The 23,921-nt window shown below is 50.7% G+C and overlaps 1 protein-coding gene across 10 annotated transcripts in view; it reads right to left on the bottom strand.

Moving 5' to 3' along the window:
- COBL (cordon-bleu WH2 repeat protein) overlaps positions 1 to 23,921 on the bottom strand; it is a 179,041-nt gene that overhangs the window by 108,583 nt on the left and 46,537 nt on the right. For 5 of the 10 annotated variants that reach the window (XM_074341030.1, XM_074341037.1, XM_074341031.1 and 2 more), the window contains exon 2: positions 1,588 to 1,791. In XM_074341030.1, the coding sequence (XP_074197131.1) occupies positions 1,588 to 1,791 (204 nt within the window). Of the gene's footprint in view, positions 1 to 1,587; positions 1,792 to 8,886; positions 9,165 to 9,213; positions 9,516 to 18,699; positions 18,896 to 23,921 lie in introns of those variants that run through there. The other 5 variants (XM_074341035.1, XM_074341033.1, XM_074341036.1 and 2 more) reach the window with 5 other exon arrangements.

The raw sequence follows: 23,921 nt of genomic DNA, 5'->3' as shown, positions 1-23,921 counted from the left end.
GTTAAGGGCGTTGTCTCTTCAAAGATCTTCGCTCTACTTGTGCCCCAATTAAAGTGATGGACTCCAGGGCCTCCTTCCAGAGGCCCTGGGCAGTGAAGTGCTGGTGGCACCCTTCCTCCACGGAGGCCACAGCACATTCCCTACGATCAGCCTGAAATACCAGCTCTCAATCTTTGTAAGAACAACCTGGGACGTACACTGGCATTGCTAACGCCCAAGGAAGCTTGGGGAAAAAAATCTCTGGGATATGCAGAAGGGAACCAGCAGACTCCAGCAGACTCCAATTAGTATCATGTTTTCTTTACGAGACGCTTTCATGTCAGGAAATAACACGGTTAGGGGCTCACCACAGATTACAAACCACTTGCTTATCCTATGAGATGGTGGTTATGTCCTCTAATAAAACAGGGCAGAGAACCCATGTTGATAAACACACTAGATCTATTTTAAGCAAGGGTCAGGAACTGGATTTTAGCCCACACTTGTAATATTAAAGAGTATGACAGATAAAACCAATCCCAAAACATGAAGCTGCTGAAAGAGCAATAGTTACTACACGGGCGGCCCAGTCAAGGAAGCCTGCAGGCTGCTGCTCTGACACACTCAGTCCCCAGGAAACCTTGGAGAAGGGATTATAATGGGCTCCTTAGAAAAGAAAATTACTTAATCCTCAATCGCTATGGTTGTCCCTATTCTCATGCGTAGCTACACTGCAAAACAACACGGCAGTGGCTTCCACTGTAAGGGGGAAAATAAAGTCACAATTAGAAGCATGTGTTCAGTCTGAAAATGTTTTCCAACACCTTATTTTTACTTTTCAGGCAGGCATGCCACCGCTCCTTGTGCATTTATGAACTGGACCCCATGGCCATTTTCTTTAGAAACAAAGGTAACTAGACTAACAGGTGAGGGGCTCGCGCATGTGTACTTACCTACACCTCACCAAATTGTAAAATGAAACAGGTAGTGTTTCGTGTGTTAATCATACCTCACTGAAGTGGTTTTGTTCAATGTAACTAGAAATTGGCCCCAAAATATAAGAATGGTGGGGGAACCATAACACGTTCACTACTAAAATGCCACACATCTATTAAAGCAGTTTAAACCTGTCACATTACTGCACGCTCCTCAAGTGACAGTGAAGTGGGAAAGTGGACTCAGAACGAGGGACACTTGGAAAATAAAGAAACAGAAACTCTCAGAACCTGACTCTCGCTTACAGAGCATCTGCCACCTCCCACAGCTCATTCCCGCCCCCAGCCCTTCCTCTGGGACCACAGCTCCGGGAGGGTTCCCGGTGTGCAGACCCCAGCACTCCCCTGGACAGCCCCTGGAGAGCATTTTGGCGTCACCGAAGTTGAAGATGCTGTACCCCAAACTCAACAGCTCTAGGCAGCCACCAAGGCTGGGGCGGTGTTCCCAACGTGTGTGTTCAAACAGCCTATAAAATCATTTTCCGGTTGTCACGTAGGCCCAGATGCCCAGATTGACGCCCCGGGCCCGACCTGACACTGGGGAAGTACAACACAGTGGGACCACTGTTGGCTGCCCTCGGACGTGCACGCTGAGGGCAGGGCCTGCCCTTACCTGCCATTCACCACGGTCCTCCTCTCCATCCCACTGGGCAGAACCACGGTGACGTCCATTGCGCTGTCCCGCGGGGCGTCCTGCATGTGGGGCGGGTTCTGCTGACAGACGGGGGACACGCCACGGGGAGGGTTCTGTCCGCTGGACACGTTCGGAGTGGCAGCCTTCCCAGGAGGAGGGGGAGCGCGAGCCTTCATCTTCCTCCTTAAATGACGAGAGAGAGGGTTGAATGAAGGTGCTGCTTCCAACTCAGGAAGTAATAACACAACCGCCTGGAAATAAATACCCAGCAGCTTTGAAGTGCTTCCCTCATCGTCAATTCTTACAAGCATTTGTCGCTCCTCAGAAATCCCTTCTGAGTCGCACTTCCTTTTTAAAATCAGTATGTTGGCACATTTCAGTGCTAACAGAAAACAAACAATTAAGGAAAACAGAGAAAGTGTTTTTGAAAAGCAGTGTCCCTAGAAAGAACACGTCTGCACCGTGTTCACCCCACTGGGGCTATTTTCACGGCTCAAGGTGTGGGTGGGGGTGGGAGCCTGCATGGGCCATCCCTCTCGGGGTCACGGGTGGTTATGTCACCCTGTCAGCTCAGGGCCTGCACTGAGCTGTACCCCAGCTCTGCCTCCTTGACCAGCTGAGCGTTTGGAATCCAGGGTGCCATGACACTGAGCATGACGACATCAAGACACTAAATTAGGCAGAAAGTCCGTCAGACCAACACCGATTGACACCAGCCACTGTGGATGCAGGAGGCTGTTTGGTGGCGAGATGAGTGACTCCAACCCCTTTCCTCTCCTTTCGCCTTCTTTCTGGCAATGCTTTGAATTTGCAGTTCACCTTGCAGGAGCTCTCTAAACACCTGGCAATGAGTCACCCTCTCTGATGAACATTTTTAGAAATTCTTGTCTCCTCCGGACAATCAGGGAAGGCACTGAGCTGATGACTTTATGCAGGTGTGTGTGTGTGTGTGTGTGTGTGTGTGTGTGATATTACATGTGTATTCACTTATTTTACATAAGAACCCATTTTCTATAGGCCCTGGGTATTTGATAATGGCTCCCACTGACTTGACACCAGAACACATGCCAATAATCTCAGCAACTTCACTTCACTGAGCCCCAAATATTTTGCAGCTGAAAAAACTGAGGGTCAGAGAGATGGATAGCCCTGGCAAAGGCACACGGTGACCGGGGCTGACTGGTGTCGAGCAGGGCTGGAAAGCAGGCCTGCCGGCCTCATGCCTCCTCCTGTCCCATGTCCTGCCCATCTGAGGACCTACAAAGGGGTGACAGCTCTCAAGGCCTTCAATCCTCCTATACACCAATCGTTGCCTTGGGGGCAGCCTGGCCTGAGGTCTCACACACAGGAATTCCGTTTCTGAAATTCATCCTAAAGAAATAACCCCATGGAGTGCATTGTGGGAGGTTCACAGCTGCCCAGCACGTCATTTACAATAGCAAACAACATACAATAATGTAACCACAGGTCAATGAGACTGTGGATAAATTATGGTGTTTGAAAACAATGTGACTGAAACAAATTTTTAAAAAACAATGTTATGCCAGTCCTGGTTAAATATTCTTTAAAAGCGTATAATTTGATGTGCCAAAATGCTCAATCCAGATTTGTTAGAAAACAAGCTTCAACATATCATTTATTTAGGAAAAGTCTGTCTTTAAGAGACGTATACATTATAGCAAGAGACCACAAAACAGCCTAGGAAAATAAGGACGGGGTCACGGGGCGGGGTGTTGAATGGGTTTAACGTTGTGTTTAACTGAGATGTTTTGTTTAACTGAGTCCATTATGCAGGATGAAGAGTTCTGGAGTTTGGCTGCACAGCAAGGTGAATGTGCGTAAGTAACACTACAGAACCGAATATTTTCAAGTGGTTGGCATGGTAAATTTTATATGCATTTTTTCCACAATTTAATCATAATTTCATCCTAATAAAATCAAATTTTCATCCCGATAACGTAAATTCGCATCCCAGTAACTTAAGGAGTTCGTACTTCTAATTCAGTCCTTTTGTCAGAGCGACCTCCTCCATCCCTCAATGGACCCACCACGGAGACAGAGCCACCGGTTTCCTGTAATTACCACGGACCCGTAATTTTCATTAGGTCCCGACAGGCACTGCACTGCCAGGCAGGTGACTGCTTTCTGTGCAGGTGCTGTGCCCTTGAGTCCACCTGAGACCAAGGAGTGTGAGGGCAGGTAAAAAGGATAGGGCTTCTGCAGGAATCTGAGCCCCGGGGCAAGTGCCCCAGGGTCCCTCCGGCACAGGCCAGCAGGAAGCTGGGCTCCAAGGGCCATGAGTCACTGAGCAAGCAGCTCTCCCTCCCTCTGCCCCTCCCAGTCAAAACGCTGGGTGTGCCCTGCAGAAACGACTTATAAAATGGAAAAAAAAAAAAGATGTGTAAAACCATTTCATGCATTTCAAAGGTCACCAGTTAGCACTCCAAGTGGTTTTAGCTTAAAACCATCACATTTACTGCCTAAATTTCAGGGCAATGTTTGCTGGTTCCCATGTGAGCCGGCACGCTCTGTGCCACCTGAGTTTTATATCTGAGCTCTTCTAGGCACAGCAGCAGGAAAGAATGCTCCAGACCTGCTCCCTGAGCCTCAGGGACTGTGTAACAGGGGGACTGCATGGCTGACACCACCTGGGCCCAGAGGCTGCAAAGCCCAGGGCCAGAGCCAGGCAGCTGGATTAGAACCAAACTCTACAAGGACAGCAGCCGCCGCCCGGCTGGAGGAGCCCTGGGGCCTACAGACTGAGGAGAAAACCACCCATCTCCCCACTTCCCCAGAGCAGAATCCAAAGGGCACTCCCCTCCATGTTTCTTCCCTCAAACGTTTTCTTACTGACCAACACTGGTAGACACTGAAGTCCATGGCTATGCTGATGCCAGCTCGCCCAGTGACATGCTACGTGATTCATGCCCATTTACATGCTGGCTACCCTGGCAGGCAGTGGAGTAAACAGCATGTGCTTAAAGGGCATTTCAGAGAAACCAGGCACACCCGCTCCTCCTGGCTACTGACCCACCCGTGAAGCCAGCTCTGGCTAAACGGGTCCGTTTATGTGGCAGGCAGGAGGGAGGTGCCATTCTCAACCCAGATGCTTCTGCAGCTGGAACTGCTTCCTCCAGGAAGGCGGTCTGGCAGTTGTAAGCCAGCTGTATGGTCCTCAGGGGCGTCCTGCTGCCAACAGCTGCACGAGGCACCCGCCTCTCCCCTCGGAGGGAGCAGCTGGGGTCTGTGAGGCATTCCCTGTGCCCTCCTGCAGGACTGTCCCCACACTGCCCGGCAAACGTGTGGCTCTGGGCCTCGCCCAGACTCCCGAGTCTACCGCCCTCTCAAATGCTCCTGGCTGATTGCATGGCACAGTAATAGCTGAGAGTCAGTGGTTTGGAGAAAGCATGCAATGGGACATAAGTCCAGCATGTTAATAATGCCACCACGGCACATTATTTTGCATACTTATTTAACTTCCACAAGCAACGGCCATGTGTGTCTAAAAAGACAGTCTCCTGCTTAACAAACACGTGGATCACAGAAAAGCAACGGTGAGGATGGCACTGACATCAGCAATATTCGTCACCTTCGAGTTGAACGATTTTCATGTTGAACGATTCACATAAACAGGGAATAACTGAAACCAAACACGGAACTTCATGCACTTTTGCCAGGATGTTGGCGATTCCAGCCCAGGGCCATCGGGACAGACAGGGAGTGAGCCCGGTCCAGAGCCTGGCTCTCTGTGTGACTTCAGCAACATACAGAGGCAGCCCTCTGTGCCTCAGTTTCCTTGTCTGGAAAACAGGAATGATCTCGTAGGCTCGCCAAGCGGAGTCAATGAGAAAATGCTTAGCTCAGGGCTGGGCTGGAACTCCCCCTCCTAAGAAGTGGTGGCTATTACATAACCTGCTACAACTATTCCCTTTGTGAATGGGACTTCTTCTGTGCTGTATTTTGTTTCAGTTAATTTGTAAAATCTGCTTTAGCTTTACAGTGATAAAAGGAGCGTAGCTTCATGTTTGTAGCTATTTCAGAACATTGTAAGACCTTTAATTTAATCAAAGGGCTCACAACCATTCTTTTCTCTCTCTTTTAACATGGGTCCATACGCTGCTCAGTGTTGCCCACGACTTGTCAGGTGTTTTCTGCTGCCCGTGTGAGCTATTTGGGGTCTATCACTGTACGGTCTGTCCGGGATGGGCCAGGCAGGCCAGCAGGACGCTGAGGACGACCAGGCGTGACCTGCTGTGCCAGCTCCCTGACGACTGTGAGTGTGAAGAGAAGGCCTCTGCACCCCAGCACCTTCGGAGGACGGGGTGTGCAGAGCCCACACCCCAGGGCCTCCTCTCCACCCCGGGATAGCCGATCCCACCTGGCCGCCCATCTGACCTCAGCCTGGGCAGGCCACGTCTACATTTGAGGAGAGAGATACGTGGGTCACTGTCACAGAGGCAGTCATGATTCCAAGAACACTCTAGAGCCTTTTGGAACCTGCCCACATGAGCAGAGCACACTCAGCTCTGACCGGACCTCGGCCATCACGAGCCCGACCTCCTCTCAGAACTCACCTCAAAATGCCCTTGTGGAGAGAAACAGCATCTCATCCATCCCTGCCTGGCCTGCCCGGGGGCCATCAGCATCGCCTGCCAGGCTGGGTGCTGGGTGTCAGCCTTGCCCACTCAGAAACCATTCCTTGAGATCCAGACCTCAGGGGGCCTGCGGGTCCCTCTACTTCAGGGCCATGCCCAGAAAAGAGCCAGGGGCAGGGGGAGGAACTGGCACAGCTGGAGGAAGTAACCAGCTTTCTTTTGTAAACATATTTTATCTGCTGGGTGGCTTTCCCTTTGGCAAGATACAGCCACACTTTTCTAAGGGAATTCAATGAGAGTTTAAACCTACTAAGTGCTCGGGGCGTGGAGTCCAGAAGAACGCTGCCATCAGAGAGAATCTGGGACTTCTATTGCCACCAACCATGACCTTGTTTATCCCTCAGGGGCAACAAAATTCCAGCAGAACATGGAACAGACTCACCAGACCCCAAAAGGCGGAACTAGGAATAGACTGACTTGGTTGGTAGAGATGGGGAGAAAAATACTATGGAGACAGCAGGTGGTAGGGTGGCCTTGACAACACTCTCAGTACATGAAGAACAACGTGCAGTGGGGTCCTTCCTCTCCACCCAGGCCAGGAGCCAGGGACGGGGAGGGACACTGCTGCAAAAGGGACACAGAAAGAGAGAGTCCAGAAAGTTCTGCAGTACTTTAGACGGAGTCCCGACTGGAAGCAAGATGAAGAAGTGACTCTCATCAGAGAAGAAACCCCCCCCCATGATTTCCTAGGCTCCTTCCCACCTCTCACCCCTTGCTTCCTTCTGACAGGGGGACACACGACAGGGGACACGTGACCAGGGACACACGACCGGGGGACACACAACTGGGAACACACGACCGGGGGACACACACACGACTGGGGGACACACGACCAAGGGGCACATGACTGGGGAACACGTGACCAGGGACACACAACCGGGGGACACACAACCGGGGGACACACGACCGGGGGACACATGACTGAGGGACACGTGACCAGGGGACACATGACCAAGGGGCACACGACCAGCTGCCAGAGGCTCACGAGCCCCACCCACCATCCAGCAACGGGCGCCCGTCTCCAAGTCCAACACTAAACGGGCTTTTAGCTCTCAGTGTCTGAACACTCCTGAGCCAGCGTGCCGAGCACTTCGTGTATGTTAGGTCCTCACGTCACCGGGCAGGTTTACCTCCCGTGTTACAGGCGGGATGACTGATGGTCACTCAGCTGCAGAGGCTGGAGAGCCAGCCGGGCGTCTCCATGGGCTACCCAGGCCGTGAGGCATCACTGCCCCTCCTTAATTACTTCCGGAAAACAAGGACTCCGGGGTACCTGGGAGGCTGATGGTGACACGCCCCGGCTCTGTGCTCTGTCCTAGGTCGTTGGCGCCCTGCGGTGGCGGCTGAGAAGAGATGGCGTAGGTCGGGCAGCAGCCCGGGGAAAGTGGCTCGCACATGGTCACAGAGATAAGCCGTCTGCCATGACATGGGTCTGAACAAGCCCTGTTTCTAAGTAGAACTTCCACCAGAGCTCACGCTTCTTCAGAGCTCACACAAGTCCCAGCACAGAGAACAGGCAGAGTCAGGGGGGCATGAGGGAGGTGGTGAGCGGGACAGGCCCCCAGCCAGACTCCATGGCCCTCAGTGCCATCAGGGTCAGAGGCTCCTGTGAGTGTCTGCTGCACCCACGACCTCACCCACACACAGTTCCTGCAAACCACCGTTTGAGTGGGCACCCTGGTGAGAAGCCTGTCACCCCTTCACTCAGAGGCCAGCACCTCCCAGCATCAGGGCAATGTTCCTTCTAGCACAAGAATTCCTTCTAATAAATGAGAAATGAGGAAAGCTGCCCGGTTGCTTTCCCTACCACCTCTGCCTTTAAACACAAAACTTAAAACAAGAGGAACAGGCAACCCCAGAGCCAGATAAGCTGGGGCTGATAAAATGTATCCACGAAGCTGTCAGATGAAGAGGCCATACTCAGCCTGCAGCACGAAGAACATCCTGGCACACAGACGACCCCACCAGACCGTTCGCACAGGCAGGGGAAAGGGCTTCCCCATAAAAACACCACATGTGGGGCAACAAAGAGACACCGCTACAGGGAGCCTGCCCCAGAGCCCAGTGTTACAGCTGCAGTGCCCACCGTCCGGTTCCACGCTGCGGATCAGACAGCTGTGAGTTCAGATCCAGCGACAACACTGCCAGGCTGTGCACCCTCCATCAGACGACTCTATCTGGGCAGATCCTGTAACTCGTAAGCCTTAGTTTCCCAAGAGCTGAACAGAGACAGATGTCAGCGTGCATCTGATGGGTTTAACGTGAGGATTAAATGAGATGACGTGTGAAAAGTTCTGTGAACGGCACTGGAATGTAAGCAGCACCGCATGACTGATAGCTGCTATGATTATTTTTGTTAGTGTGTAGTTAGTAGGTCACACACACACACACACACACACACCCCGTCTCCATGAGGGCAGACAGAAGCTAGCTCCTCAAGACGCCCAGGAAAAGCTCATGGATACAGCAGATGCTTTCAAAACCAACCGAGACATCATACTCACAATAGAATTTTCGTTTTGACCCGGGGTTGGGGAAGCTTTGAGTAACTGAACATGAAAAGATTAGCTTTCCCGATAGGATTCGCAAAGACACAATCACAAAAGATATCCGTAGCACTCACCCAACTCCAGACTGGGGCCGTGTCTATGGGAACACCCTATCTCAGCACACATCAGCCAAACACTCAGCAGGGAACATTTGAGAGCTGGATCCCACAGCTATTACGCAGCCTCAGCAAGATGGACAGGTATGGATCATTTCCCAGCCGGCAAACCCTCCAGGTGCCGCTGAGGGATGAGTGTGTGGGGGCAGGCAGAGCGGAGGCTGCCACACTGCGGGTGCAGCAGTGCAAAGGCCCCCTCCTGCCCCCAACACAGGCAGCACTGGTTCCCTGGGCTTCACACATTCTTATCACATGAAACGAAACAGATCGGAGGAGACAACTTACTCATGCTCACACCGCCTGAGTGTTTGCACACATCCCGAGCGGTGCCCAGCCTCGCACCGCGGCTCCCTCAGCCCCCTCCAAGGACGGCGGGGCTCTCTGGGCTGGGCCAGTGCAGTGCCCGGGGGAAGGAAAGACACCTTCCAGGTTCCCTGGCCTGGGAGCACGGAGGTGAAGCCACGCCCTGAGACCACGCACGGCGTGGCCTCGGATCCCAGCAGCCTAGTGACTTATTAATAAAGGTGCCACCTGATGCAGGGCTGAGCTCGCAGAGGCGTCCCCTGCGGCCGGCGCATCCAGCAAACGAAATCACAAGTCGCCTCGGTTCCTTGTTAAAAGTCACAAACCTTCTGAACCTTGGAAGTGAAAACTGAAAAGGAGGGGTGACCAGGGAGGAGGGGCAGAGCAGGTCTTTAATGAGGATGCCACTTCTTACACAGCGCGTCGCCCCGCTTCTTGGAGTGGGCCAGTGTGGACACTGCAGCTGCTCCCTCGGGGAGAAAGTCTAATTATTCCCTGAGAGATGGGTCAGACCTTTAACACGGCTAAAGCAACCCTGTGCGACCAACAATTTGTTGAATTTGTATGTAAAGCAATTCTTGCCATCTCCCAGGCAGGATGCAGTACCTTCTTTTCCTGAAGAGACTTGATTTTTCTTTTTTTCTCCCCTAAAAAGACTATGCAAGCTGCTCATTGTTTCCCTGCAGCCAGTCTCTGTGCGGCAGTGTGGTTTTTCAGGCTTGAAGGCTGTATTCAGTTTCTACCAAATACCACTGTCCCAGGATTACAGGAGACGCTGCCAAACAGATAAGGCAGCAGGCAGACACGCCTAGGAGCCTGACGCTCTCAGCTCCCGTCCCTGCCAAGGGCCCGAGGGTCCCAGGGAGGGCACGGCAGGCTTGGGGGTGAAGGGATCTGGCGGCCAGGCCCCTGCAGTTTGCTGTGTGTGACCTGCAGTGTCACCTGAGTTAGCCCCCAACGTTCTGGTCGACCTCCTCCCACCAGGGAGGTCTGGCAGGCCAGCACAGTCCCGAGGAGGCAAGCTGCTCCCTGGCTGCCCCCCAGTGAAACACCAGCCTCGTCTGACAGGCCACCACGAGCCCGAGGACGGCTCTTCAAGCCCACAGGCCTCTGCTTCCTCTCCGCTGCGGTCAGTGCCAAGGCCGCTACCTCACGTCCTCTCACCGTCCTCCTCCTCCTGACAGAGGACAAAGCAGCACCTCCCAGCAGGTGCCCGGGTCCCACCGACAGGGGCAGCTCCAGCTGGATACGCACTTGAACTTAGCATTTGAGAAATGCGACCGTGTGGTGACAACAGAACTACGGCTGTGGGGCCCGCCCGGGGCTCGCTCCATGAGGGAGAACTGGCAGAGACGGGCTCGTCCTCGCAGAGCCCAGCCCCCTCCATAAACGGCCACGTCTTCATCCTCCTCATCTTCTTGGTCAAAAAATGGAGTTCCCTCTTCCTCCCCCTCCCCCCAAAACAGAAAGACGAGCACAGTGGAGAAAGGAAAGCACACAAGCACCGCATGGGATGTGGGGTCTCCTTTCCCCTTTCTGGACGACCCTGAGGGCAGGCAGTTCAGAATCCCCAGGACCCACGTGGCTGTGGTTGTGGCAAGTCTGGGGAAGGACCTGACGCCCAGTGAAGAGGACCTGGCACCTCCCAGCAGGGCCCTTAGCTGAGATTCCGTAGCAAGGACTGTTCTCATTTCCCAAAGAAAATAACAACCAGAGTTTTTATGACTTTCTCCTAAATGTTTGTTCAAATTGTTCCTGAGCTGTTTGGCCATTAGTAGCCACAGTCCACGAAACCACCAGGGAATTTCACTGATTAAGGCGTTAAATATTATAATAGTTATGGAAATGGCCAGGGGTAAGTCACACATCACCATGGAAACAGCAGTCACCTATCACACAGGAGGTATAAGACATACTAAATACAAACATCAATTAGGTCTTAACTACTCCAGAATGAAAGTTTACAAACATTAATTAAAATGAAATTGTTTACGGTTTAGTTACATTTTCGGGGAATGACAGATATCTATTTGTCCTGACAGAAATCCTTTGGGTTTCACAACAGCATCCAAAAAGACATGCCGGCCAATGAGCATTGATTTTAGCTCAAAAGACCCACGGGAAAACCTCTAGTTTTCCTCCTGTTTCACTGGTGGGACTGGCAAGGGACAAGCAATACCAACAAACTGCCCGTCTCAGGCAGACGGGATTCCAGACGCGGAAGACAAGGCCACCTCGGGGGTAGTGCTTTGCTTTCAACAAGCCGCACACTGTTTTTCTCCTTCAGTGGGAAAAAAAGGAGCAGGGTTGTATTAAGTTCCTTCTAGCAGAGTGTGAAGGAAAAAAAAGAATGAAACTGAGTGGGAACCCTAAGATAAAAATTGCAGAGCAAGAAGTTAGATAGGCTGCCACACACTCTGAAATGCATCCAGCTGCTTGCTGATAAGCCCGTTCTATTTCTATTTACTTTTGTAAATAACTGAAAAGCAGTGAAATCTGACGAGCCAGCTTTCAACACAGCCAGTAACCGATCGGAACAAAACAGAGCTGTGAGAATTTCTCAGGAAAACAAACCCAAGTCCTTTCACTCAAGGCCACAGCCAGAATCATGGTTCAGAGAAAGGACCCTCCGTGGAACACCCCCCCCCCCACCCCCCCGGTGTCTCCTAGAGAAAGTCTGATTTCTGAGCCTACGTTTTCATGACTTCATCATAACCGGAAAGTTCCTGAGAAGAAACTCGTACATATTTGCTGTAAAAACAGCAAAAGCATGTATCTACTGCCCCTGGTAAATACACAGGACTTTCACTGACTAAAATACATGGAAATGGCACTTTATGTAGGTTGACATTATTCTACAATCAACTACACCTTCAGCAAAAACAGCAGCGAGACATGAAGACACAGGCAGAAATAGAGGCCCAGGGTGAGTCGGGCTCGATGTGGACATTTTCTGTGCTGAGAGCTGAGAGCCGGATGCTTCTAATTCTCCTCTGAAAATATGACACCTGATAACCTCCTCGGGAACTGTTTCTCAAATTCTCAAAATAGGGCCTGGGCCTGCAGAAACCCGAGCCGGGCGGCTCCCCGCCGACCTCTCCTGGGTCCTCCAGACCTGCCACCATCACCCGAGCGCACAGAGCTGTCCAGCAAAGCCGGGCCTGTTTCCCAAACACCTCCAACATCGAGAGTTCAAGACAAGAACCCCGAGAGAAGAACATGGGGACACACCCTTCTGGTTAAGCCACGGGCACGCTGGTCTCACATCATCTGACACACTGTCAATCCACCACGCTGGGCAAGGCCTCCGCGGTTGGGTCCCCCTGTCATGTGGAGAGGGAGGGTGGGAGGGAGGCGGTGTCCTTCCTGTCACTGAACAAGCCCAGAGCCCTCCATGCTCTGCCTGCCTCCCAGGCCCTGTCTTAAGCCCCACCCACCTCAAAGAACCCAGTGAAAGGGCTGTGGAAGGTGCCAGAACTGGGTGCAAGGCTGTGATATCCAGGACCAACCCAAAGCCAAACACTTGGAAGGGAGTCTGCTATGCTGCCCCCCGAAGCCCCCAGGCCCACTCCCCAGATTTCTCCCAGGCTGGGCCAGATCACCGGCCTCAGGGAGGGGAGGGGCCCAAGGCGGACAACACGGTCTTAAAGAGAAAGAACACAAGAGCAGAAGAGGAAGGAAGAGGGGGGCATGGACAGTGGATATGTCCAAACCTGGTGGCCACGACGGCCCAGCTGCAGTGGCCCGGAAGGGTGAGGGGCAGGCCACCTTCCCAGCCCAAGTACCCCCCACCCCGCCTTGCTCTGAGCTCTTTCTGGCTGCCACTGCCCCCACCCAGCCCGTCCAGCCTCATTTCCACCTTCTACTCACCCCAAAGCCATTTACTGCCTAAGCAACTCGGGAAAATCTCAGCAGAGACTCGGTTCCATGTTCCTCAGAAGGACCCATGGTTCCCATCAGGCGATATGTTTTCAAATACGTCCCGCATCTCATGGAAGCAGGGCCTAGCCTTGCTCAGCTTGTCTTCCAAGAGAAGAACACGCCGCTTCCTGAGGTTCAGACAGACCCACGTCACAAACCTGTCACAGCTGCAGTCCAGGGGCCGCAGCCACCCTGTGCGGATGGGGAAAGCGGGACTCAGCCTCGCAGTGGGTGGTGGGAAGCTCTAAAAGGAAGAAACCCGGTTCCCGCTTGCAGTTACTTTAAAACATAATGGGAGAGTCAGACAAGAAATTATGATACCACAGATACTAGGCGGGGAAAGGAGAAATCTCAGGAGACGTGCAGAGGAGAGAAAATTAATTCTTGCAGTGGAGAGACCGTCCAGGGGTGGCTGGGTGCACAGGCTGGCTGCAAAGGGCGGCCTCCAAGGAGGGCAGGTGTCTGGAGTGAGGGGGGGCAGCCAGGGGGCTCAGCACGGGGCCGCCCACTTACTTCCCTTCTGGTGAACAAGGGTTTTTTCAGGGATTCGACCCCTTCTGAATAAAACGGCTCATGGCTGGCAACTTAGACTCCTTGGTGTGGATACAGTGAAAGTTCAGGGCACAGGCCTCAGCAAGAGGCTGGGCACTCAGGTGGGAGCTGCATGGGTCCAGGAGCCACATGGGCCCTTGCCAGCTGTCTATCAGAGATCAGGTCCCACCTGTAACAGGAACAGGAACTCCCAGGTGAGGGCAGAGTGTACAAAATAAGGGGATCCAGGTGAGGGCCTCTGGCGCTTGGATCACTCAGGAAACAAGACGTGTGCAGGGAAAACGACAGCAGTTTCTCTGCCCACCTCCACCTGTCTTTGTCTGTCCCCAGGCCCCGCAGCAGCTGAGCCCCACTGCATGCCCTCCCAGCCCACAACCACTTCAGGGCTCAGGGTGGCCATGTCTCCCTCTTCAAGTCTGCGCTTGCCAGGGCCCTGCTGGGCTGGGAGCACCTCCGTCTGTCCTGCACGCCCAGGGGCAAGTCTGCACCAACTCTTTAGCTAACACCTTACCTGCCTACAGGGCCCAGGGGCACCCCTTTCCTTGCAGGCTCTCTCTACAGCCTGTTCCATTCCATTGGCTTCTTTCAAATTGAAATCGAAATGATGAGGTGAAATGCTCAGCAGAGTGCCTGGCACCTGGGACCTGGGAGTCCTTTAATACATGGAGCCGAGAGGCGCCTCCTGCCCGGACGCCAGGACCTGCCCTCCAGTCCCGCAGCCTAGCCTGCTTCTACTTCCCCTCAGCAAGGTGACTTGGAGCTCATGAATGACTCTTACACGCTAAACTTAACGTATCTTTCAGCTTAATTCTAATGTGTTACTAAACAAGCAAAGATTTGAAACAAAGCAGTATACTTCTCTACATCCTCACAATGATTTGTCTACAGTGTTTTTCCCCTACGTGCAACAGAAAGGTACACTGAAACTTTACAAAAGCCATTTAAAAACGCAAATAGCAACAATGTGGAAAATAAAGTCAGCTAAGATGTATCAGCTGAATTTACTTTTAGGCTTTGCTGATCTCAGTACACAAACCCTACTGACATTACATCCCTTTATCAATTATTTTTTAACTTATAAAACAGAAGAGCCTATAGTAAATTATGTCACGTCTGCGTGGTTTTGTCACTAGCTTTTGAAATCTTAATGTGACATTACTAAAAAATACAGAATTATTGTCATGTTTTCTCCATTCTAGGATACCGTGAATAGCGTCTTTGAAAACATCAACAGAAGTATTTTAAGATCCACTCTATTTCAGAAACATGAACGTATTAGTAATGAAAACAAAGGATGTATTAGAGTGAAATTACCGAGTATTACTCAGACTATTACAAGCATTATGCGGCTAGGACAATCTAACAGCACGATATTTACATGGTGTTTTGGATAGCGACCAGATCCCCCAGAAGGATTTAAGTCCCTGAAGCTTTGAGGTTCATCTTCTGTTGGAAAGCTGTGGGTGGTCAGCGGGCACACGGAGCCCAGGGAGTGATGGCTTATGTCACAGTGGCTTTGTTGACATCTCAGTCCTGACACGGCTATTGGCTCTCCCACCACCACCACCACGGCAGTGCCCTTAGGTACCACAAGGGAAGAGAAAGAAAAGGAAATTCCACCCAAAACTGGATCCCACCAAGGTGGCGGGGGCCGGCCATCAGGCTGAGAGCTGACAGTGGCCCAGGGAGGACTCCGGGCCCTTTTACAGGCCTTTTCCTGCCCAGACTCCCTCAGAGGGCAGCGTGCCCCCGAGCCACATCCAGGACCTCACAGCACTGGTTTGGTTTGACTACAGTAGGTTCATTACACTGCCCCTAGCATTAAAAAATCAAGGGAACAGTCGGGCGGCGTTCAGTGACTCTGTCCAGTTCTGCAAACAAGTCTGGCGTCATGGAGGAAAGTGTGCTGTCCCCGCATTCACTGTCTCACTTAGGTCTTCTGTGTGCTGAATGAAAACGCCTGGCACTCATTCCAAACTGCGGTGTCCATCATGAAGCACCGTGTGCCGATGGACCAGAGGTTCCACACAAATGAGCAAACGCGGCTGTGATCAATGGGCTTTATGCAATGTCCACTGAAAGGTAGTCTATATTTTATTAGTATTTTGAATTATGCTCTACACATGCTTCACGGCAGTAACATTTACAATAAAACTACAATTTCTCCAGAGAGCTGGTCCCAGAGGACTGTGAGCTTGGCTCCTGAGAAGAGGCCCTGCTGCTCACCCACTTCCAGGCAGGACACTCTGGACAGACAGAGCGGCGTCTGATCTAGCCTCCGCTCCCCAGAAAAGCACCTGGTACACATCTGACTGGTATCCAAGTTGAACAAATGAGTGAACAAATGAGTGAACAAATGAATGAGCGAATGAATGAGCAAATGAATGAGCGAATGAAGGCCCTGCCCTCCCTGGCACATCTAGCCTTTCACCATCTCTCGTCTTTTAGGGAGAATCATGGGTTGCTAAACCCAGACTTGAATGTGGTGCGACTTCTCAGTAACCTAGTCAATAGCAAAAACAAGCTGACCACATGCAAACTTTTCACAATTATCCCACGAACTGGTATGTACTATGCTGTCATTTGCAGCCCAACAATATTTTGTACACATTGTTCAGGACAATTTCACATCTCAGCTCATCCGAACATAAATGAACCCAGGGCTGGTGAGAATGGCAGGTACACACAGGATCCTTCTAGAACGTTCGCTGGACAGTTACTTGCTGTCAGAGCTGACAGTACAGTCTACTAAGAAACGTGCCACTTCTCAGTATTTCCATAACTTCTGATTTGCATTTTAAGTAATGGGCTTCAGCTCAAGGAGACAGAAATAAGCTATTCTCCTGTTTAAAAAATAATAATGTTGCATAAAAATAACTTCAATGAGAAGTTTTATGAGATGGAAGTCTGGACACCTGACAAACTAAGAGGCATGACGAGGAGAGAAAGAAACAGGTGAAGCACTCAGGAAGCCACATTGCCAGGTACAAATATTTCCTCATTCCACACATTTTTAGAAAGATAAGAAAGTCCTCTGAAGCCACTGTCCTCATTCCACGGGTTCCCAGAAGGTCCACTCTGCAATGCTTGGAGCTCTTCAGGACCCAAATCCCTCAGTGGGGCACTGCAGATGGCCCTGGCTGTATTCATCCCCACATTGAATAATGTACAGAAGGTGCCAGAAAGTTCTAGAGCGGTGGTGAACTGGGCAGCTGCATTCACCCACTGATGCCTCTGCACCCCCAATCTCTCGCCCACGAAAGACTGGACGATGTCTGAGGGTCACCTATTTGATGCTATTTAATTTCATGATCTTAACATTCGTAAGAGCCACAAGCACACAGCTCGGACCCTTGGACGACCTAAGCCAGGGTTTTATAGGTCCTGGTGATTGGATTCCGTGCCACATGTGCAGTCGACACCCCCATAGCCCGCTGAGAGCAGGCCCCTGAAGCACGAGCTGCAGAGAGGGCACAGCCCAACTCCATGCCCCAAACCTGGGCCCGACCCTGAACCCAGGGCCTCTGGACGCACCTTCTCTCCGGAAGGCTGGTCTCATGCCACTTTCACATCTCCACGTGGACCGATTCCTCACACAGGTGCCCAGCACACAGGAAGGCCTTAGTGACCACCAGAAAGGAGCGTCCTGCCCAGGCTGGGCACACCCAGAAGGCAGCCAAGGTTGCCAGGGGCCAGGACCGAAAGACCAGAATAAGGGGACCAGGGCCGGGCCAGCAGACTTGGACAAGCCTGCCTGGAGGTACAGTGCTGGGAGGCGTCACCAGTCCCGCTCTGTCCACTAAGAGAGGTGGGCACACGTGGCACAGCTCACGCACCGGGACCTACTCTGGAAGCTGTTCCATGAGGTCCAAACAGGTCTGTCCCCTTGTCATGACACCTTTAAGAGGCAGCAGAACCCACTGCTCTGGTTTCACTCCCCGAACCCCCTTACTGGCTCGGTGGCCTGTGTGAGTGACCCTTGTGTGCCTGGGGTTCCTAGTACTTAAATGAGGTCACAGTGGTGTCCCCTCCCTCCTGGGTCACAGGTGTCACACACGTGAAGACTGCAAACTCTCCATGTAAACATCAGCTGTGATCATTGCATCTGCTGGGAATTTAAAATGATGTGCTCATCATACAAACTTAAACAATATGAAAGCGAATACACGGGCAGTAATCGCAAGGCGCTCTTCTCACTGGCCCCGATCCACTTCCTCAGAAATAAGCTGTGCTGCTTGCTACCCTTCCAGATGTTTCCCTAGGAGTGTGTGTGTGTCCTCTGAAGTGCAGAGTGCAGTAAGACACACGAGGGCTGCTGAGATGATTCTTCATGAGCTGCCAGGTGGGCACAGCGCAGCCGGCACCAGGACAGCAGGTGTGGGGGTGGGGGCAGCCAGCAGGCCCACCTGGTGCCTCCAGGCTTCCTTCCTGGGAGAAGCTGACTGTGTGCAAGCAGGACCCCTGGAGAAGCCCAAAGCCATGCCCTCTGTCGGTGCCTGTGATCCATCAGCTTTGTGCAAAAGCACAGGGCAGGGTTTTCACAGTGTGGTGTTGATTTCCCAGCAGAAATGCTGTCTCTTTGGGAATCATTTTATCACCTGTGGCAGCCCAGGGCTGACCTCCCACCGGTAAAGGAAATGCTCCCCTGCCTTCTGTATCCACTGCCTAAGAGACACTGCCTCTGACACTGCCTAAGAGAACACAGAGCACTCACTGCCCAGTCTTCAAGCCGGCTTCCACTTCCAGGCCCCCGCTGACCCCCACCCCCTTCCAAGGGCTCCCATCCCTCCCTTCATCATAGTCTGTCCCCCACCCTGCCTGTTTCCCACCTCAGGCTCTTGCTGACGAGGCCCCTATGCCTGCGATGGCATTTCCCAGAAATCGTAGCTCTTCCTGAGACACCTTCTCAGACTCTTCCTTCCCCACCTGCACCCCATGAAACTCAGACCTCACTTCTGCAACCTCTAAATATGGTTCTGATTTTGGGGTGCTCACCACTTCCTCCACAGCTGTGTGTGCAGACACCATCCCTGGAGTACAAGCCTTCATCCTCTTCCTCACCTGTCGCCTGCAGTAGCTGCCAGCAGCGTACCGAAAACCTCAGCTTGCTAAATGCCCATCAAGGGAATGAACGGCATCCACAGAAGGAAAGCCACGCAAAGAACACAGAATTCTAAACAGAGACTCAGGCATTCCGTAACCAGGTGTTTGGAACGTCCAAGGTATTTTCTATGGAGTCTGTGATATAAACCATTGTGTAACTTCTGGTCCCAGATCTCCGGAAGCTAACAGTTTAGTAGAAGTGATAAGACAGACACTTAACTGAGGTACGTTAGTGATGTGAAATACGCAAACAGCTCCTTGAAAACCATAACGCACTATTCAAATGTTGGTATTTTAAAACTATTATTGACATTATTAAATTATGAACAACAGAGTTGCCTAAGAGACCAATCCTACCTGCAGGGCAACTTACAAATTTGGGAGGAAATTATTATGACATGAGCACCACATTATCTAAAGACTTTATTTTCAATTAAGATTTCTGCAAATGCAAAATAAATCATCTATGAATAACACCATGTGGTATGTATGTGTCATTTATTTTAAGCAGAAAGCACTAAAAATATCTAGTAACATTTAGAAAATATCCCACTTCTTTTCATCACTCCATGAATACAAAACTGGAAAAAAAAAATTAAATATCCTAGTTTTAATGAAGAAAAGTAAGTTGAGCACCTAAATTTCCTACTTGACATAATGGGAACATATTAACAAAATGGCATTTCATTGCACGCTTGGCCAGGGAGACAAACAGCCACAGCCACAGATCTGCACCACCAGGGCCACCTCCTCAGTTCCTGGCAGCCCAGGAGCCCAGGCAGGCAGCCAGTCAGCCCTGCCCAACACTGAGGCATCCTGGGTACCTATTGGAAACGTCACTCCTTGTCAATAGGACACATGTACCACACATCTCCCCACCCGCCAGCTCTTCTGTCTGTTCCCTAGCTTCCTGCCCATCCTCTCCGTCCACCTTTATCATGGGTCACTCCCTATGACCCTCGCCCCTGGTACACATCCCTGGCCTGGCTGTCCAGCTTTCAGCCCCAGAAGGACCCTACACAGCCCAGCCTGGCACGGGGTGTGGCATTAGATTATGGTCATATAACTTCCCTGTCATCCTAATAAATGCATTAAACTGCTGACTGGGGAAACATGCAACTGTTTATGAAGAAAGAGAGTCACTTCTGGGGGTTGTTACTCTACAATATCCCTGACTTAATGACGTGTCCTATCACACATCGCTTTACCTCCAGACTTCTCCCAAAGTTTGGTAAGAACAATGGGCTTATTTCTGCAGAAGACTCATTTACATGTTTAATAATCATTTTTAAATTACATGAGAAATAAATGACCACATGGGTGAATTGTTAAAAGAAAATTTCAGGTATGCTCCCAAAATAGCTGGCAGGCTGAGAAGGTGGCTTTGGACTCATCAAGGTTTTCACATCATGAAACTTGAACTGAATGGCACAAAGGCTGTCGTGCTCCTAACCGGGTGGTGGGGGACTTGAGGGGGTGGATGGCAGGGCTGAGCTGTGATTCAGGAGCCCCACCCACATCTACACGGTGCCTAAACTACTCAAGGGCTAACCCTCCCTCAGGGCTGTCAGCTGATGGCACAAGATGGGGTACAGGACCTAAACGTGTGCATTTTGAAAGTGTGTAATGCACACGTCATACCTCGTTTTCCATTTTACAAATAGGGAAGAGATAATATTTCTTTGGAGCTTATTTCCTAAAGACACATGCAGTTTCCATTTGCTTTTACACTCTCAGCTTACCCAGTCTCTATAAATCTCTAAATATGAGTTTAAATGGAAAATAATTTGAAAAATATTTTAATTGCAAGATTTTTTAAAAATAAAAATAAAAGAAGCCTCATACAGAATAATAGCCAGAGACACAAAGATGCTGCCTAGTGATTAGGCCAGATTTTAAGGAGAAAATTGTCCGATTCTCCCCAAAAGCTCCAGAAGTATCCTAAATAAAAATACAATTAAGATATATTTTAAGATCTTTATTTCTTTGAAAATAACTCACGTTTCCAAGCTGATTGCAGTAATACCCCAATGGTCTAAGATTTGCAAGATCTACTGGAATAAACTGGCTTGATGGAGACGCACTGAATCTGCCCTTTTCTAAAATAATCTATATCCAAGTGTGCGTTCATACCTCACCCATACATTTAAATGATGGAACCCATTTGTTTCTCTCTTATCTCTAAGGGACAGCTGGTATCAGGCCCAGATAAAGGACCCCATACAGGGTCAGGCTAATTCTGACACGTGACGAGCCAGGCAGGAGTGACACAAAGACGCCCTGAGGCTCCTGTGACAGAAAGAGGCGCCTGACCTGGGACATAAACCCAAAAAGCAGGGATTCACGCTGTCTCAGAACATGGAATGTTTGATGAGGAAGGAAGGGATGAGGCAACAGACACGGGAGAAAAGCGACGGCTACACCTTACGCACGGACATTCCTGAAAACCCTCTCCCGTCCTCCTCCCACAGAACTCACACCTGAAAAGCTGACTGGGAATCTGGTTTTTGACAGGAAGTCCCGCTCTCAGTGAGGGCAGAGGGAGAGACCCTGCAGTGAAGTTTTCCGAAACCCTTCAGCCACAGATCACCTGAGTCACATCCTGAAAGGTTCCTGTCACTGGATTAAACTCCCTGACTCCTCCTCATCCCCCCCCCTCGGGCCCCCCACCCCCGATGCTGTGTGACCTCCCTCTGATGTCACTGGCTCCCCAGGGAGAGCTTTCCTGTGCTGCTCCACGGTCACGCCCTCAGTTCTTTCATTCTTCAGGATGTTACCAAGGAGAAGCCGGCCACCAGCCAGGTCACCAGACCTAAACGTACATGCAGAGGGTCCCACTCGTGCCCGGTATCGAGCAGCTGGCTCTGAGAAAGCTTCAGCAGCGACAACCTGAAGATGGACACAAATCCACCAAATAGCTGCAGAGTTGTTGCCTGGAGAGATTGTAAAAGTTCTCACACAAGAAAAGGAAAACGTGTGTTACCATGCGATGGATGTTAACTAAACGTAATGGGGCGATCATTGTATTTTGCAATACATACAAACACCCAATCACATTGCACACCTGAAACGGATACAATGCAACAGGCCCATCATGGCTCAAACACTAAAACAGAAGAAAATGCAGAGTGGGCGCTCCCTTCACCAACTTCCAGGGGCCCGCAGTCTGACAGGCGAGTCTTTCCTCTCTGACCAGCACAGGGCCAGTGTCCCCCCGACACCAAAAGAAACACGGCAGCCAGCAGGTGATGGGGACGCACGCAGAGAATTTCTCCCACTAGGTGGCTTTTACAATGATTGAAACAAAGCAGTTTTTATCTACAAATTTATCGCGGCTAGTTGTCCACATTACCATAATTACATAATTTAATTAAATATTATGTAAATCGGCAAAATTTAAGTTTGACAATAAAAGAGTTGGTTTTTCCATCTACAATACTGGGGACAAACGTGGTAATGGTTATTGACTTTATTTCAAAAAATAGTGTCAGATTAGGTGTGGGCAAGAAAACTGTAAAGACAGAATAGGGGACGTGGTGAAAAGCTAGAGGGACTTGTCACTCGGATGATGTGGACGTACCCGTCACTTTAAAGAAATGGAAGTGGAGGTTTCTAGTTCGCACGGTCACGAAGTGGTTTAGAAAGACGCTCCTGAACCAAGAACAGTGGACCCAGACGGCCAGGCCGTACGCGCCCTCGTGCACCTTAGACAGAGGCGGTGGGCCTTCGTGCAAACACGGCCCTGCAGCATGACGTGGTGAGTGTAGACAGGCTGCATTTCAGCCCCAGCCGTCCCTGGGGGCACGCTCTGCTGGCACCACACAGCCCTGCCCACACTCACACAGTGGACAGAGGACTTCATCAAAAGAACTGGCCAATCCTCCTATCTCTGCATGTTTTACTAAGGGATGGATGTGTCATGTTTTATAATCCCCTGCTTTAAATGACCTTTAGAAGTCCTGCTTGTGGTAAGAACGCTTACGGAGCTCTTAAGTCTCCTCAATGACAGTCCTATGCTGATAAGAGATGATACTGTGCTTTTCCAACGTGAATGATTTTTAACATCTTGAGCAGTCACGGTCACGTCCCCTGGGTGGCACAACACCGAGGCGGCACCTGCACGTACACGAGGACATATAAACTGTATGAGGGAAGCACACCAAGAGAACTCGCCTGCCACGTCAGGGATCCCGCTTTCCAGGACACCACGCAGCAGTCTGTGAGCTCGAAGTTCAAAGTATACCTACTGGCTGATTAGCCCACGATGTTCTAGAGGCGAAGGTCAATGCTAACATCTTTGTCACAGGAAACTGCTGCTCCAGACGATTCTGTTCATTCAGTTCTGCCTGCTGCGGGCTGGCACTTCAGGGTGTCAGCTGCAACTCCTCACACAGGAGCGTTCTTGGATGACCTGCCCCGGGGGTGCAAGCAAAGCCACCACAGGCTCAACGCAGTTGAGATTCACCTAGAAATCACTTTCAATGGTGGTTATCAAGATTTAGACACATTAGTAGCTGTCCCAAGCAACTTGAAGGCAGGGATCACTTCTCTAAATTACACAAAGTTCTCTGTACTTCGTAAAGTAACCCACGGCATGGACATCACTACACTGTACTTCCGTGACTACACCTGGGTCCAGTGCCAGGCACACAGTAGGTACTCAGCAATGTCTGCCCCGTTGAATGGAAACAGTGGTGTGAAATTTGAAAACGGAAAACTAAAATTCCAACCCTACAAAATGTTCAAAGATTGGTGGTGCAATGAACATCAAAATACCCTCCAACTAGACTCCAAGATCCACCTTCTCTGTACACACACACACACACACACACACACACATTTTTCTTAATCATTTGAAAGTAAGTTGCTGAGAAAATTGTACTTCACCCTAAAACACTTTAGCAAACAACTCCTAAGAATGAGGACATTGCCCTACATAACCTCAATATCTTTATCACACTTAAGAAAATATTATCTAGCATCCCATCCAAACTGGGATTTCCTGAATTGTGCCACAATTATCTTTCATAGTTATTTTTTTTCCAGCCAAGGATACAAGTAAGGTTCACACACTGCTTTTCATTAGGTCTTTTAAGCTTGAACACTCTCCCCGT

Source organism: Rhinolophus sinicus, linkage group LG09 (assembly GCF_036562045.2).
Source record: "Rhinolophus sinicus isolate RSC01 linkage group LG09, ASM3656204v1, whole genome shotgun sequence".
In the NCBI taxonomy this organism is placed as follows: domain Eukaryota; kingdom Metazoa; phylum Chordata; class Mammalia; order Chiroptera; family Rhinolophidae; genus Rhinolophus; species Rhinolophus sinicus.
Note: the sequence above shows the minus strand (reverse complement) of the source record. Positions and strands in the feature narration are given on the sequence as shown.